The following is a 17,053-nucleotide window of genomic DNA, read 5'->3' as shown; positions in this document are numbered from 1 at the left end:
TGTAAATTTCCATGCTGCCGGGATCGGATTAGGCCGGGGGAAGCAGAGCCTCTGACGTGTCTTCCAAACCAAAACAAAGCTGGTGAGGCTAATTTTAGGCCTGGGTTAGTATGGAAAGGATATCAAAGCTGACATGGAGCTTTTCCATTCTACTTATAATTAACGAATGTCGTAAGACTTGCATGTGGGGGAGGCTGAGAATGGACAGCCCGCTCTCAACAGCTGGGTTTGCAATCAAGCGCTTTATCAACAAGGAGTAGAACGGAGGGGAAATGATACCACACGCAGCTCTGCTCCAGGTTGCATTGAACCAATGCGTCCTTAGCTCTGTGCCCTGGGACAAGGTGTGTGCAGTGCTGCTCTGCCAGCCCGCGTGGCTGGGGAGCAGTGGCCGGGGGCAGCGCTGTGACTGACGGCTCCTCTCCCTCTTTGTGTGCATGCAGGTTTTTGTGGCCAGTCCAAACAAAACGCAGCCCATCGTGGAGATCCTGTTGAAAAACCAACCCAAGCTCATCGAGTTTCTGAGCAATTTCCAGAAAGAGAGGACGGATGACGAGCAGTTCACCGATGAGAAGAACTACCTGATCAAGCAAATCCGAGACTTGAAGAAGCCGACGGCCTGAAGGACTCCCCTCATTTTGCACTGTAGGCATTAATCTCATCGGCTAAGTTCCTCAGCGTCCCTTAAACACCACAATAGTGCTTGAGAAGGCACAGCAAGTGCCTGGGTTTTTTATTTTGTCTTTGTTCCTAGATGTCAAAGAGTAGAGGGGTTTTACATGGAAACTAAAAGAAAAAAAAACAACCTAGAATAATATATTCTTTTTAATCAAGACTAGAATTATTTATGTCAGTTTAGAATCCCTCTGCACCACAAGCCGCTCTGCCACATTTCCATTTGTGCTCCAGCAGGACAAACCTCTTAGCTTATCTCTGTGGGCAGGCTCACACGTTGGCGAGCACACGAGGAGCTCCTGTGGGCCGATGCTTTCCCTCTGCACCCATAGCTGTGTCTTTGAGTGCTGCGCACACACACGACTGTGAAAGAGTACATTTGTCTCTGGAGTTAACAGCAGTTACAGATTCTGGGTTTTTTAGCCCAAACAGTCACGTTTTCCCTTTGCTTTTGTGTTCTCGTCTTTAAGGTTTCTTTAATCCTAGAGCAGAGGTTTTCTGTTCAGTCTGTGCTGGGGATGTTGGATGAAGGCACCTGGCCGTGTAGAATCACGCACTGCAGGGTGCCTGGCAGGAGCACCTCTCTTGGTGAGACGTGGCCTTGGTGTGAGCTGCCGTGTGGCCCTGGGGCTGCTGTGAGCTGCTCTTATAGCGTTGGTTGAGTGCTCAGGTGGAGGCCTTGGAGCAGCCCAAAGGCTGCTGCTTACCCGGTGTTTTCTATCCCTGGTCATTCACACATGGGTTCAGGTTCCGCAGGGGCAATCATTGCCCTGCCCACATTCGAAGTCGGATAAGCTCTGTGATCAACACAGTGTTTTCTGGGTGTGTTGGGACAGCGTGGGGTCTTTTATTTTCCAGTGGGAATGAAGGTGTTCTCTGGGGCTTCATTGGGATGTAGAGATTGAAAGCCAGGAGTGGAAATGTCTTGAGTTGTTCTTGCCAGCTGAAGCCCTGAGTTGCCCTGTTTGTTGTAAGGCCGTTTTGCAGCCAAAGCTGGCGCTGATGCTTCAGGTAGGAAGGCCAAACTCAGGTGTGGAAGTGGAGCAAGGCTTTTTCCTTCACAAAACTGTTGCATATTGGGGGTGACTGATACTTTTATTTATGTGCTATAGAAAATGGATGAAACTGAACAGATTGTGGAGTCCTGGGTTTGTATTGGTTTGTTTTTTTTTCCCTCAGATGCCAGATATACACACCAAAATGCACTAATTAGTCGCCTGGAATTTAAAAAGACAATATTTACGAGCTATTAAAGGCATGATTACCGATTAAGCCGTATCTCTATGACTGTTGTCTTTTTTTTCCCACCCTCTTGCCCTTTGGGAGAGCCAGGCTGCGTGGTGCCAAATTCTTTCTGTCTTTCTCCTGGCGCCCCAGGCTGTGGTCTGGCTGCAGCAGGAGGCGATACCCACTGCCAGTGTTTGCACGAGCAGAATCTGCCCGGCTGCTGTTTCACGGCAGCTGGGGGCACCCCCTGCTGAAATAACAGTGGGAATGTCGAGCTGAAGATGTTATTTGCCGTCTCTTTTGGTTCACTCATTCACGGCCCGGGCACAGCTTTGCCTTTCCAGTCTCCAAGCGATGCTGCTTACCGGGTCCAGGCAATGACAGCCAAATGTTCTATCTGCAGCTCAGCAATACACTTCAGTACTTACTGCCGGAATCGTTTATTAGCAGAAAACATCTTTTGCTGTAAGGCAAACAAGGAGCAGAGAATTTCTGTAATTCTCGGTCAAGAGGCCAAACTGTTAGCAGTAGCTCATACCTGCAATTGAAAGGGCTGCTCTGAAACTAATGGAAAAGGGACCCGAAACGCATACAGAAACGTCATATGTGTATATAAAATATAAAGCATTTACATTTCTTAACTTTAAATACATTCTTCTTTGGAAGTAAGTAACAAACAGTTCGTTTGCAGAAGCACTGCAGGAGATGCCCGACCTCGCGCGCCTCCCCTGGGCAGGATGAGATGCACAGCAGTGCCTGCACAGCCTGTGGGGTTCAGAGAACACCCCGCTCATGTTCTTCCTACTCTGCAATCCCAGCAGGAGACAAAGCAGAGTCATGTGGATCATCAGAGCCTGCAGGCATTTGAGAAGCTCTGGAGGTGTCTGCCCAAAGATGGCGTGACAGCAGGTCAGACTTGCAAGCCTTCAGCCTTAGAAGCAATTCCAGGTTTCACGGAAAGTTTTATACAAAAATTCCTTTAAAAAAAAAAAACATCAATAAAAACTGAAGGTAAAATCTGAGCTCCTCGTGAAGGTTACCAGCGGCATCCACTGCAGCGCAGTTACTTCACGTGTGCGGTATTTGGTGCGTACTGTTCCCAGGCCACCCACCACCTTCCAGGGACTTTTCCATCTCAGCCGTTCCCATAAAGACACAGACTTCTTTCCCTGTTCTGATACCAGCCGACTGATGAGGATGAAACCTCAAGAGGCCTTAAACCTGCACCTCTTTTTTTCCCTGCTTCTACCTCAAGCACAGCCGATGGATGATGGAAACACGAAGGTTTCAGGGTACAGGGGTGCTTTAATCTTGGCAGTGTTCTTCTAATCTGTAGGAAAAGCCAAGAGTAATCGCTCTAACACAGGATGCTTACAAGAAATGGAAGGGAAACAGGATGACAAAGTAAAAGATTGGATTTAAAACAGATGATGATGACAGTCTTGCTTGTGAAGCACCCATATCCAACTTTAACCTCAAATGGAAGTTACAAGCCATGAAACCTGATGAGGAAGAAAATCATCCTCTGTGCTCTGGACCACAAGACCTGGTGGCAGTTCAGTCAGAGAAGTGGCAGTTCAGATACTTCCTCAAGAGCTGCTGTGCAGATGCACTTTCTTGAGGTGTGATGTGGATTTCACCACCCTTCCCTTGGTTGACAAACAGGGTTGTATTTTCACCCTGGTCCTGGGAAAGCGCAGCAGTGGTGGTGGAGATTGTCCACTTGCCTGGCAAGATTGCTGCTGCTGACTGCACACAGCAGCACCCAGCAGCCCAAGGCTGTCTTCAGCTTCACCAGACTGAGAGTAAGCGCTCCCTCCAGCTTCACTAAGAGGAAATTCTCATGGTGGTAAAAGGATACAAGCATTCCTCCGTTCTGATATGAACTTATCTGATGGGCCATAAAGAATCTCAGCTCCTTGCTGCAGTTGTGAGCATCAAGAAGCTACCTTACATTGTAGGACCAGCTTGGGTGAGAACAGTCTCTCTGCAATTAATGCTATGCTTACGCTGCTTTGCATGCTGTCCCATCACAGCTCTGCTAACCAAAACCTGCTAGGAACAAAGAGAAACTACAGCAGGACACAATTGGTTTTAAGGATGGCAGCAAAAGTTTAGATTAATTCAGATAGAATGTGCTTGAGGAAGCACAAAGAACACACCGCTGCACTGCAAGAACCACAGAAGAAAACAGCTGTGCTGCCATGGTAGTTGGAAGAAGTTGTATACGAGAGACAGAACATCTCCCAGTCACTTATCTAACACCCATTTCTGTCCCAGTGGCAGTGTCTCCATTACACACAAGTGGACTGAGAAGCAAAAGCCACGTGCTGGGCTAGTTACAAGTGATGATTTGTCTACCATCTTCTTGGAGCTTCCTTTGCCTACTCTACTTGAACCACAGCTTATTTCTGCATTCTGCTAACCCAGAACTTAGGAATTCATTCCCTCAGTCCCTACCCCAAGCCAAGAGAGAATACTTTATTATTGCTCTGATCTACCAGCAACAAATGTCAGTATTTGTTTTTATGCATTAACAACGATCTGCCACCCAATTACTTTCATAGAAAATACAAGCAGCATTTTTTTTTCCCCCCAGGAATTTCTAAATTAAAAAAGACCTTCAAGTAATTCCGTAAAACATTCAAAGCATCATAAATAAACTTGTTCTAAAAATCACTTTCCAAACAATAAATAAAATCCTTCGTTATTTCAAAGTGCAAACAGGCTGCGTTATAAAAAGCACAGAGCAAGAATGCAGAAGTGCTTAAGTGATTATTCATCAGTGACCAAGACACAGCTTCTTGTTCTGGTGCTGCTGGTCATCTATTGATTTTGTCTTCTGAACTCCATCTAGAGAAAAAAAACAGAAGTGAAGCGTTAATGCAAGAGGAGCATGGTCTAAATACTCAACACATGCAGGCACACTGGGGTGACGGTGGGTAGGGTTGGAAGAGGTTGTCTTTGTTCCCATGAAGAGGAACACGTTGCAGAATGAGAACAAATGAAAACAGTTCAGCGTTGAGAACAGAAGCATTCCATCCCAAAGGAAACACTGCCACAGAAATGAACCCTGTTAAAAAGGTGTCAGAAGGCAGACAGGGTGAATCTTTCTCCAGCTGAAACCCATTATGACACAGAGGGACAAACACACCCTGACATTATGCAGTGATTACTAAACACCACCCTGAAGCCTTCCCTCTTTCTTTCTTCCCACACCTGTAAGGAAATAGCTGGGAAGAGGCTTCCCAACAGCTCTCTACCTGGTAGGAATCAGCTTGTGGTATGTAGCTATTCATATGCTACAAAAACACCTGCAGTCTTGTTTATGCTCCTAGCGCAGTAATCATAGATTGGAGCTACTGCCAGCTCTCCGCCTTTTCTGCCTGAAGCACAGAAATCATTTAACTTACTTTTCCATATGGTTTTCACCTCAGGCTGAGAAACATTTTAAGGACTGGTGGCTGATAGTACCACAGGTGCCCCGAAAGTAATGCCTCCTATCTTACTGTGCTGGCCCACAATGTTAGAGGTGGATGTTGGAGGTGTGGCAGTAGAGGATGAACGTTCCCACCAATGTCCCATTCCATTCTGTTGCTGTGTGGGGCACTCTGACACAACGCATCTCACATGGAAGTGCATATGGAGAAAAGTTGTGTCCTCCATGCAGAAAAAACCTCACTCACTGACCCAATGATGCCTGCTGAATGTTTGAGATACAGCCCATGGAGCACAAAGTGATGATGTATGCTGTCTTTTGGGAAAGGGAAGGCGTGATCCTTCTGGATTTCCTGGAACTCAGAGAAACCAGGATGCTGCAACCACTACACTGTGACACTGACTAAGCTGAAGGCTTGAATTTCCAGAGAAGTGAAATTTTCTTTTGCAACTGGGGCCAAACCAGGCCCCAGTTTGAAGAGTGCGGAGCAAATTGGCAGCCTTGGCTGAATTGTCCTATTACACCCACTGTGTAGTCCAGATTTGACACATTCTGACTTCTATCTGTTGATGAAAGATAGGCTGCGTGGGCAACATTTTCCTAGCAATGGTGCCATCATAGCAGCTGTGAAATAGTGCTCAACTCCTCCGGTACAGATTATTACAAACACAGCATGCAGGCTCTTGTTCATTGCTGATGAAAATACGCAGCTAATCATGGTGACTATGTTGAAAAAGGAGTGTTTTGTAGATGAGGTTTTGCTTTGTCAAAGTGTGTTCTTTGTATCTGTTGTAGTTTCTGTGGAAATAAATAGGAGGCATTACTTTCAGAGCGACCTACGTACATGCCAGTGGTAGGACCCCTCTGTGGCACACAAAGGCTTCAGCATAACGCACTGCTTTCAGAAGGTGGCAGCTCCCTTCCTACAAGGGTGCAGGCAGACAAGGATTTGGGGGCCCGTGCCCCAGTTATCTTCAGAGATAACAAAAACAAAGGGAAGAAATAATGTATGTATAAACGTTCACTGAAAAACAATGCTGTAGGTTCTTCATTTAGGTGACTCAGAGTCCAATTTCTTCTGAGAAGAATGGCACTCCAAGTCCTTTAAAGTCTTCATAGAAGACGATATAAAACATGGTAACATAGCCTGAAATGATCTTAACGATAGCGTTAGTAGATTTTGTTCTGTGTGCAAGTGCCAAGCATTTGTTAAAACAAACTTAGATTTTTGACTTACCATCAGTTCACCTATTCGGAAAGTTTAGAGAAGCGTTCACACAAAAATGTAACTAACTGAAATCAATCCCCAGAGGAATTCAGGTTTGTTTAAAGCTTGAACTTACTTACAGACTTCAGTCATAAAACACTTCAATGAAAAAAACACTTACTTTCCCTCGTTGTGGGATCATGGAATTCAACAGCGTTAGGATGGCATGGATTTAGTTGCCACTGGTAAAAGAAGAAAAAAAAGTTTATTTAATAGAATCATAGAATCACAAGGTTGGAAAGGACCTACAAGATCATCTCGTCCAACCGTCCTCCCATTACCATTGCTACCACAAGCCACTAAACCACATCTCGGAGCTCCTCATCCAGACACCTCTTGAACACTGACAAGGATGGCGACTCCACCACCTCCCTGGGCAGCCATTCCAGTGCCTGACCACTCTCTGAGAGAAAAAGCTTTTTCCTTATGTCTAATCTAAACCTCCTCTGGTACAACTTGCAGCCATTTCCTTGGGTCCTGTTTGTTGCCTGGGAGAAGAGGCCAAGCCTCTCCTCATAACAATCTCCCATCAGGAAGTTGTACAGTGCAATGACGGCTCCCCTGAGCCTCCTCTTCTCCGCACTAAACAATCCCAGCTCCCTCAGCTGCTCCTCATAGAATTCGTGCTCCAGACCCCTCAGCTATTCCAGAATACAAAAGAAAAAGCAAGGGGAGAAAGAAGTAACCTTCCATTGTTCACTGTGAGCTAGAAAAAGATCAGCATGGTGAACTGCCATGTCAACAGGCAGCCACAAGTCTGAGGGCAAACTGCAAGTTAATGACATCCCAGAAAACAGGCACACTCAGCCCCACCACCTGGCGTATGGCGACTGCTCACTCCACCCTCCTAATGCTACCCGCAGGTTTTTGTACATAACACATGCTTCATATACTTACAGTAAATTTGCTTACACCCTCCAGTTCACCAAATTTCATATATGAAATGTCTGCTTTCTTTTTTCCAGCATCAATGTCTCCTGCATAGATTTGCTTGATGCCAGCCCCTTTGATTAAAGGGACACATTCATCACAAGGACATTTTGTCACAAATATCATGCTTCTCTCATCTGGCTTTATTTCTCGACACCTACAAGCAGTCAGAAAACAGAATTTCACAATTTACATCATCATAGTTTTGAATGGTGACAACAGGAAGAAACAAAGGAGCGTTTTGCTATCTAGCACCTGCTCTCACCATCAGCTTATTCCTGCTTGAGTGCAGGAGTGCACAACACCACCTGGATTGGTTTTACTACCTGTGGATGAAATGCCCCTCTTATCTTTCCAGACACATCACATACAGTGTCAGGAGCCTCAACAACTGCCATGCTCACAGATTTCAGGTTATGGCACAGATCTAGCAGGAACCAGAAGCAGTGGCTTACATTTGAAAGATGGCTGCCACACACCGGAGTGAATATCCTTTCAAAACCAAGTTCATTTAGATTCTGCCTGAAGAAACCCCACAGCTGACTGTGTCTGAGCACACCCATGCTCTGCCCCATAAGTATAAACAAGACAGGGACTGCAATCCACACCACAATCCACATTTCTTCTCAGTGACATCATGCTTCTGTCATGAAACTGTTGCTGAACTGTTGTCTAATTCTTTTTGGTGGTAAAAATCAACTCATTACCTGAAGGTCAAGGCGTTCTGCTCAGCATGTATGATGTATCTGAACTTCCTGATTTCACGATCTTTTTGTTTGTCATCCATGTGCGGAAAATCAGCATATTCAGATCCAACAGGAAAAGCGTTGTAACCGCAGCCTACAAAATACATTGCTCCTGTTCCATCACAGCTTCTCTGCAACAGTAAGTGAATTATGAAATGTTGAGATGTATGTTGAGGGTATGCAAGCATTGTAAGCAAGCATTAATGCCAAGTTAAAGCAGTTAGAAGAACTCAGCCAACTGCTACATGTCTGCACAGAGATGTTCCATGAAGCCACCCAGGCAAACTGCAACACCACAGACAACAGACTGCACTGGGCTCTAAAGGATTCCCTTCTATCAAGTCATACTGATAGTGGGAACAAAAAGTGTAAAGGGTTTGATCACCTGGAATACTGACAACTAGGGAAGCAGATACACCGTGGCACTTACTGAACTGATTTATACTTCTCTTTCATCTTGAGAACATAAGCAGTGAAAAGTTAGGTACCAAATAGTGAGAAGTACAGGGCTTTCTACAGCACTGCACATGTGTACAAGTTTACACACGGGTTCAAACGTTTACCCACACTGCAAAGTAAAAGAAACACAAGGCCAAAGCAGATTCCAGTGTCTGAATTGTGAGGGCAAGAGAAGGCAACTTTTAAAATACTTACTGATTTTTCTTCTGCCCAAATAATAGCTCCGACTCCTGTTTTATGATCCTCTAAAACACATAAATTTTAGCAGTAAATAACAAATAATATACTCGTAAGTTATATACACTCTAATATACTACATCCTAGAGTAAGGTTGTTCTGTGGACAGGAGAAAGGAATGCAGGGAGACCAAGAGTTTCAAAGTCTTGAGAGTCTACTGCAAAAACTGGGGGGTGCTTCAACAGGAAGGCCATTTTTTGACAGATGCTGAGAAGCAACCAATACGTATGCAGGAATACATGTGCCAAGAACACATGCAGACCAGCACGATGATCTTAAATTGCAAACCAACAAAACCTTGTATTTATTATTTAATTGCTGCCATTCCTTAAATACACGGTAATACTCAAACTAGGAAATGTAATGGAAGAAGCAAGACTGAAATAATCAGGAACTCACTCACACAACATCTGTTCCTATCCCCCTGCTGTAACGACTCACCTGTCCGGTAGGCGAGCAGCCTGGCTTGTACCATACAATGCCTTGCAATCTCCTGGGGCAAACCCTGATGGCACGTTTCATTTGTTGGCTGTGGTTCATTGCTGTAAAATCCAAAGCAACCAAAGACAGGGACACTGGCAGCCACTGTGGCCAAGACCAAGACCAGATCCTTCATGTTTTGCCTAAGATTGCTGAAGTACGGATTTTCACAGAGGTTCTCCAGTCCTAAGGTCATCAATATTTGCTTGTGTGTTTCCTCATTTGAAATCAGGAATAAACTTTCATACTCTTTTATCCTCTCTTGCCTACACACGGTATAAAAGTCAGTATTAAAGTCAGGCTGAGATTTTGCTATTTTTTGAATAAAATCAAGCTTGGTGGAAGTTTCTTCAATAAACTGCACCATGTAGCACACCAAGGGCTGAAGTAACACGCACACCCGAGCACGACTGTTTGACTTCAGCCTTTCCACTGCTTTGGCATCGAGCTTTGCATCGCCGGTCGTCACAGGGTTGGATGCCTCACTCTGCAAGCTGATTTCAGGATCTGCAGGCCAGTAAGAAATCCTGCTCACCCCAGCTGGAAGAGAAGATAAAGCAGAAAAAGGAGCCATTTAAATGTAGTGGGACACGAACCTCGAAATCAATACATTATTGCCTAACCATGTTTTTAGTCTTGTTAGGCCCCAAGTGTTGTGTAAGTTGTGGCTGGGCAATAAAAACGCTAGTAGGTGCCAGTATCAAGAGCTAACCTGATTTGATAACCAGATCATAGAATCATAGAACTACCCAGGTTGGAAAAGACCTTGAAGATCATCACGTCCAACCACATCATTAACAAAAACAGAAGTTTCTTAAGTTCTAACATCTTTGTGGCAGCATAATTTTGCATCTTACCTATAGCAGACACATTGCCAATGCATAAAAGAGTCGGTGATGATAGAAACTGCTGCTGAGATTCAAATCTAAAACTTACAGCAGGGCTGTAGCAGCAGATCCTGCATCAGGAAGTGAATAAGCTGTCTAGTCTTCATCTCACTTGGAAAAAGGAAGCCTCAAAGTACTCCCTTGTGATTTCTGCACAGCGTTTATGCTGTGCCACTAACACGCAACGAGAGGACAAGTTAAAAATGAAGTGATCTAGATCTGCTCATCAAGCCTAGGGTTGTTCTGGGAGAGTGCAATGGGTGTGTCAGAACTCAGCGCCGCATCCCACCCACGTGAGAGACAGGCACCACAAACAAGAGTGGTTGCATAAAGAAATACTGTCCTATTAGCAAACCCTACTATCTTGATCATCACATTCAGGAAGTGCACATTCAGTACTGTGGAAAATAACAGGGCAGGCTTCCATAAGCTGCCAACCAGCACTCACAACAAGGATAATCAAAGAGAAAACGGGTGTTCTGACACCACCAATGGCAAGTGTAACATTTATTCCCACTCCACTGCAATCGGCGCTTACCATTTACAATCATTTTTAAGCAAGTTGAACACGGTTTTCTGGAAAAGTAAAGATCACAGTTTTTAAGTCTCGATCCATGTTTAATGAGCGCAATCTGACCAGCGTGCAGGTCTGTACTGGAACAATGAAGACCAATAATCGTCATGTTTTTCACCACCACCAGACCGCTCTTCTTTACCTGTAGAAAACAATGCATGATTATCAGCATTACGCCCATAGGGATCTTACAGCTTTTCCCTGGGCAAAACTCATCAACCAGGAATGGAGTACATTCCTCCCCAGTCCAAATGTTGATATGGATCATTAAATAACCTCTGTTGTATTTCCACTAAGCAGCGGTGGTGCCTATACGTGGATTTTAACACCTCAGAATTAGGGTATTGTCTCTGTCAAACTTCACACCAAGACTTGTCACCAATTCCTGTAATTATTCTGGCCATAGTTTTACTCATTAGAAAACTCAGGAGCTGAGCAGAAAATTCCATCAACTAAACTTAAAGCCTCTCTCAATCATTCACCTACTGTAAGTGCTGATGATTTCAGCTTCTATCTTAATCCCGATCATCCTGGGATCCAATTGGTTCTCTGGTTTTATTTCTGGTTTTTCATTCATAGAAATTAATTGTGGTTCTAAATAAGCTTCATAGGAAAAAGCCTGCAAATCATTGACAAGAGCTCTTACATCCTACATGTTGCGAGGAATCTGAATACCGGCTACTTTGATCACAGAATCATAGAATGGCCTGGGTTGAAAAGGACCACAACGATCATTGACTTTCAAACCCCCTGCTATGTGCAGGGTTGCCAGCCACCAGACCAGGCTGCCCAGAGCCACATCCAGCCTGGCCTTGAATGCCTCCAGGGATGGGGCATCCACAGCCTCCTTGGGCAACCTGTTCCAGTGCGTCACCATCCTCTGAGTGAAAAACTTCCTTCTAATCTCTAACCTAAACCTCCCCTTTCTCAGTTTCAAACCATTCCCCCTTGTCATATCACTATCCACCCTTGTAAACAGCCGTTCCTGATCCTGTTGATGATGCCTGCTAAACAGACCTCATTATGCAGTCCAGCTGTAATCCAAATGTTTGGCTGTAAACTAATGAATTTTGTTGTGGTTACAGAGATAAGGCTGTACCAAAGCCCCCCATAGGGCCCACGTGCCTTTCCTAACTGAATCACTACATTTCAAACTACATTTGAAGTCACTATAGTGTTCATCTACCCCTCAGCAATCAAACTGGGACACACAGTACTGCCCTCCAAAAACTACTTGTCACTCAAGTTATGATCATACCTTTTCTCGTCCTGGTTGATATATGTGCGATGCATCTCAGCACATGGGTCTGCCGTGCACAAAGAAGTAATCATTTTAAAGAGGATAATAAGAACTCTGACTACAAATGAAGACTCCCTGTTCCAGGACACTCTGCAAACACCCCTGGACTTTGACGTGTCACTGGCAGCTATACAGAAGACTCATTCTGGAGGATGCTTTTGTAACTAAAGTAGTTACCTACAAGCTCTTGATCAACAAACGTTCTGAGTAGTTCTGCGCACACCGCACAAGAAAACTTCTCTACAACCATAAACACTGTCATTTTAAGGACTACATCATCAGTCACGCTGATCTTAGTGATACAACCAGCGGATACTAAGGAATGCACAGTATGTACCATGTTTCCACTGTTATGCTTTTCAAAATACCCACCAGCATTCTTTACTGTTTGCTTCATCCCTCGGGGTTATGTCTTGCCTTTCAAGTTTATTGACAAACAGCAGGTAGTTGAACTGCTCTGCTGTTTTCCTCTCACCACATTTTCTTCCATCTCTAAGTAAGCTCCAAAAAAAAAAACCCATCAGCTTTTTCTTTCTGGACTATCTGTTCTGTATGGAATAGTTAGGTTACAAAGCTGTTAGCATTCAGAAAGACCAATTAACAGTAAGCTCTGATATTTTACCTGCGATTTCTTCTGTTGTTCGGCAGAAGGAAACAGCTCCATCCAGAGACTGAACAAAGTAAAAAGATTGACCTTAGAAAGCCTGGGTATTTGACCTGCCAGTAGAAGAAAAAAGAAATAGTTATTCATGAGTATTTACAAAGAAAAATGATACTGTTTTAATAACTAAGACGGATATCCTAGTCACAGAGGTGCCACAGAGTAAATGCTAGCAACCCTTCCAAAGTGACACACCAGATTCCATGTTTCTTGCCTAGGCTAGGAGATAAATTTGCCAGGAAGAACACAACCAGAGCTAGAGGCATCATAGAATGGCTTGGGTTGGAAGGGACCTCAAGCATCACCAAATTCCAACTCCCTTGCCACAGGCAGGGCTGCCAGCCACCAGACTGATCAAGCAGTAGATCAGACCACCAAGACATGGCCAACTGCCTGAGCAGTACCTTGCCTCTCTTTCCTTTTATGCTACCAGATCCTATTTCTTTCAGAAACATCCAGGCTTCCAGAAAGGAAAAACAAACCTGGCACAAGTTCTACATCGTACAAATTTCCTCACTTTTCATTAGCGAGACGTCTAAGTTTCTGTTCTATGAAATGATATAGAAGTGCTATAATGCAGCAAGACTTTGCTTATGATGAGAGCTAACAGCTTTAATGCTTTAATAAATACTTTTCCCAACATCAATCCCAACTGTCAGAGCCTTCTAACCGGCCTGTAGGTAAAAGAAAGGCTTTCCTCAGACACAAACAAAAGTTCTGAAGAACATTTTCCACTTTGGCTGCTGCAGAAACCATATTAGCATCCTTTCTGCTATGATAACAGCCAAATTCGCAGCCCTCTTCAGGAAAGTAAATGAACCCAGAATGTTTGCAGCAAGTTAATTCTACTCAAAACTGAAAAGCACGAGGCGCAGAGCAGACCCCACAGAACTGAAGTTCACGTTATCAAATGATTCACAGATGCTTCCAGGAATGTGAGACATATGACTCAGCTGCAGGCTCACCACATGGACAGCTCTCCCAGCACGTATTATGGTCTTACACTGACACCCTCTGCGTAACAGCACGTGCCACTGTGCAGCCTTGCAGTCACACCAGCTATGGAGAAACCTGTGAAGTCTGATGACATTTTGCTTAGGTTTTAACAATAATAATGAAACCTCTCGCCGTGACTGGGTAACTAAAGGGTAGCAAAGAATCACCACCAAACACCTTGTGCTGCTTTGAGTCTCACATGACTGCTGGCAAGGGAGAAGGTTAGTCTAATGATAGAGCTGTGAACCCAAGCGTTTAGGACAGCAGTTAAAACGCATGCAACCCATGACTGGGATACCATTTCCAGACTGCATTTATGCAGTGGAAGGGAAGAACATTTTAGGGATTTTGGGGCTCATTTTGTACTCTTAGTAGTACCACCTGATCTCACACTTCTTGGGCTGCACAGCTGGGGCCACCCTCCCCCCACCACACACAAACACTATGAGCGACCCATCGCGAGCCCATCAGACATGCTTGCTAGCAATGTGCTCCGCAAGTAGCATGTGAATATTGGTGGCCAGGTGTCCAAGAAGGCCAACCGTATCCTCGCTGGTAGCAGCAATAGTGCAGTCAGGAGGAGCAAGGAAAGTGACTGTCCCTCTGTACTCAGCACTGGTGAGGCCGCACCTTGATATTGGTGTTCAGCTTTGGGCCCCTCACTACAAAGAAAGACACTGAGGCTCTGGAGTGTGTCTAGAGAAGGGCAGCGAAGCTGTGAAGGGTATGGAGCACAAATCTGATGGGGAGCAGTGGAGGGAACTGTTCAGTCTGGAGGAGGCTCAGGGGAGGTTGTGGTTAATGCAGGGGTTGGCCTCATCTCATGGATAATGAGCTAATGAAAACAAAGCCAGGCATGCTCTCTTCCGATCAAATGAAGGCATCAAAGCCTCCATTTCCCTATTAAGATAGGGAACACAAGACACGATTTTCCTCCTGCAGGTCAAAGACCTCGCTGCAGTGGGGCAGTGTGTGTTTATGGAGAGCAGGCTGTGAAGGACAATGCTGGAGGCACTTAAGGCTGGAAATGACCACTACAACCATTCAGTCCAACCGCCAGCCCATTAACCACACCACTCAGTGCCACATCTACACGGTTCTTCAACACTTTCAGAGATGGGGACTCCACCACTTCCCTGGGCAGTCTGTTCCAACGTCTCACTGCTCCTTCTGAGAACAAATCGTCCCTAATATTCTTCCTGAATCCCCCTGAGCAAAGCTTAAGGTCATTCACTCTCATCTGTTACCTGGGAAAAGAAGCCAAAACTCACCTCATCACAACCTCCTTTCAGGTCATTGTAGAGAATGATAAGATCTCCCCTCAGCCTCCTCTTCTCCAGACTAAATGATCATAGAATGTCTTAGGTTGGAAGTGACCTCAAAGATCATTAAGCTCCAACTCCCTGCCACGGACAGTGCCACCCAGCAGCTCAGGCTGCCCAGGGTCCCATCCAACCCAGCCTTCAACACAACCAGGGATGGGGGATCCACAGCTTCTCTGGGCAGCTATGCCAGGGCCTCACCATCTGTGACTAAAGATTTTTTTCCTCATATCTAAACTAAGTCTCCCCTCTTTTACTTTAAAGCCATTCCCCTTCATCCTATCACACTCAACCTGTGTAAACAGCCAGTTCTCCTTTTGCTTATAAGCTCCTTTCAAGTAATGGAAGGCCGCAATGAGGTCTCCTCACAGCCTTCTCCAGGCTGAACAAGCCCAACTTCTTCAACCTTTCTTCATAGGAGAGGATGCTCCAGCCCTCTGAGCATCTTTGTGGCCCTCCTCTGGGCCACTTCCAACAGCTCTGTGCCCTTCCCGTGTTGGGGTCCCCATGTCTGGTTGCAGATGGGACCTCACAAGGGCAGAGCAGCGGAGGACAATCCCCTCCGTCTCCCTGCTGCCACCCCTCTGTTGATGCAGCCCAGAACACAGCTGGCCTTCTGCAAACACACACTGCTGGCTCATGTACAGCTTCTCACCCACCGGGACCCTTAAGCTGTCCTCCCCAGGGCTGCTCTCAATGAGTCCATCTCCCAAATTGTACTCCTATCACAGTTTAAGTGCAACACGTCGCACTTGACAAGCCTATCCCAGTCCCTTTGCATGACATCCCTTCTTTCTACTGCATCAACTGCACCACTCAGCCTGCCCTCAGCATCAAACTTGCTGAGGGTACACTCAGTCCCATTGAGAGAGGTGTTAAAGAGCACCAGTCCCAGCACGGATCCGTGTAGGACATCACTCATGACCATCTCCCGCCTGGACACAGCTCCACTGACAATAGCTATGACCGTATACCTATAGGACCGTATACCTATAGGACCGTATACCTATAGGACCCTATAACGCTCCCCTATGCTTCACATCTTCACAGCTCAGCTGCCCCCCTCTGGACAGGCCGCAGGCCCTCAGCGCCTTTCAGCAGGGCGGTTCCTCACAGCACGGAGCAGGAGCAGCCCAAACCCGTCCTGCCAACAAGTCTCTCTCCGCTCCCTCTCGGCACGCAGCGGCCCCCAGCCGCAGGCCGCACGCTAAGTCCGGCCGTTAGCGGCCGCTCGCCCCTCACGGCGTCCCGCCCAGCCCCAGTGCGCCCGGCGGCGGACGCGTGGCGGCGCTCACCGGCCATGCTGTCGGTCTGCGTGCCCGCCGCGCTCACTCGCGGCCCCCTCGCCGCCGCCTCCTCCTCTTCGTCCGCGCCGTGCATCGGTGCCGGTGCCCGCCGCTCGCCCCGCCCCCATAGCGCCGCCGCTCCTCCCCTCAGAGCGGAGGAGCGGCACGGACGTCCCCGTGGCAACCACCGCGGACGGGCGGGTGCTTCGGCCAATGGGAAGCGGGGAGGTGAGGTGGGCGGGGCTTGTCGCGGCGGGGCGGGCACTCGGAGGGGGTGTGGGGAAGGCCGGGAGTGGGAGCTTTGCAGTATAGAACCATAGGACTGTGCGACTGCGAATGAACATTGGACCACATTGGCCTTGTGGTCCAACTGCCCTTTTATTTTATCAGGAGGATGAGTTGTAATTAACCGGATAATTCTTATTGATTCCAAAAGAGGCGATGCAGTAACTTTGAGATCTGGTGACATAAGCAAGGGATTTACTTCATTCCACGACTATATGTCTTCATAAAGAAGCAATCAATGCATTCCTGAAATGTTCAACATCACATAGGTACCTTATAGAA

At 46.2% G+C, this 17,053-nt stretch overlaps 2 protein-coding genes across 3 annotated transcripts in view; one reads left to right on the top strand and one right to left on the bottom strand.

Annotated features, from left to right (window-relative positions):
- The window catches only part of CAB39L (calcium binding protein 39 like), a 45,139-nt gene extending 43,186 nt beyond the window's left edge, over nt 1-1,953 (top strand). For both annotated transcript variants that reach the window (XM_072359876.1, XM_072359867.1), the window contains one exon: nt 444-1,953. In XM_072359876.1, the coding sequence (XP_072215977.1) occupies nt 444-623 (180 nt within the window). In that variant the 3' untranslated portion in view covers nt 624-1,953. The remainder of the gene's footprint in view (nt 1-443) is intronic.
- On the bottom strand, nt 1,943-16,647 carry CDADC1 (cytidine and dCMP deaminase domain containing 1). The gene is made up of 9 exons (XM_072359854.1): nt 16,496-16,647; nt 12,844-12,938; nt 10,886-11,063; nt 9,422-10,000; nt 8,939-8,988; nt 8,246-8,415; nt 7,506-7,695; nt 6,730-6,790; nt 1,943-4,755 (listed from the first exon to the last, which is right to left on the bottom strand). Exons 1-9 carry the CDS (start codon nt 16,578-16,580, stop codon nt 4,685-4,687), a joined length of 1,479 nt encoding a protein of 492 aa, XP_072215955.1. The 5' UTR covers nt 16,581-16,647; the 3' UTR covers nt 1,943-4,684.
- Nucleotides 16,648-17,053: the final 406 nt, after the last annotated feature.

The sequence above is a fragment of the Excalfactoria chinensis genome, chromosome 1 (genome assembly GCF_039878825.1).
Source record: "Excalfactoria chinensis isolate bCotChi1 chromosome 1, bCotChi1.hap2, whole genome shotgun sequence".
Lineage (NCBI taxonomy): Eukaryota > Metazoa > Chordata > Aves > Galliformes > Phasianidae > Excalfactoria > Excalfactoria chinensis.
Note: the sequence above shows the minus strand (reverse complement) of the source record. Positions and strands in the feature narration are given on the sequence as shown.

Excerpts from the sequence above, each read along its gene's own strand:
- CDADC1 (XM_072359854.1), bottom strand. The coding sequence starts at position 16,580 with ATGCACGGCGCGGACGAAGAGGAGGAGGCGGCGGCGAGGGGGCCGCGA. Across the intron at positions 11,064-12,843 it reads AACAACAGAAGAAATCGCAG|GTAAAGAAGAGCGGTCTGGT; the intron begins GTAAAATATCAG and ends TGTTTTCTACAG. Across the intron at positions 10,001-10,885 it reads CTTAAAAATGATTGTAAATG|CTGGGGTGAGCAGGATTTCT; the intron begins GTAAGCGCCGAT and ends CTTCTCTTCCAG.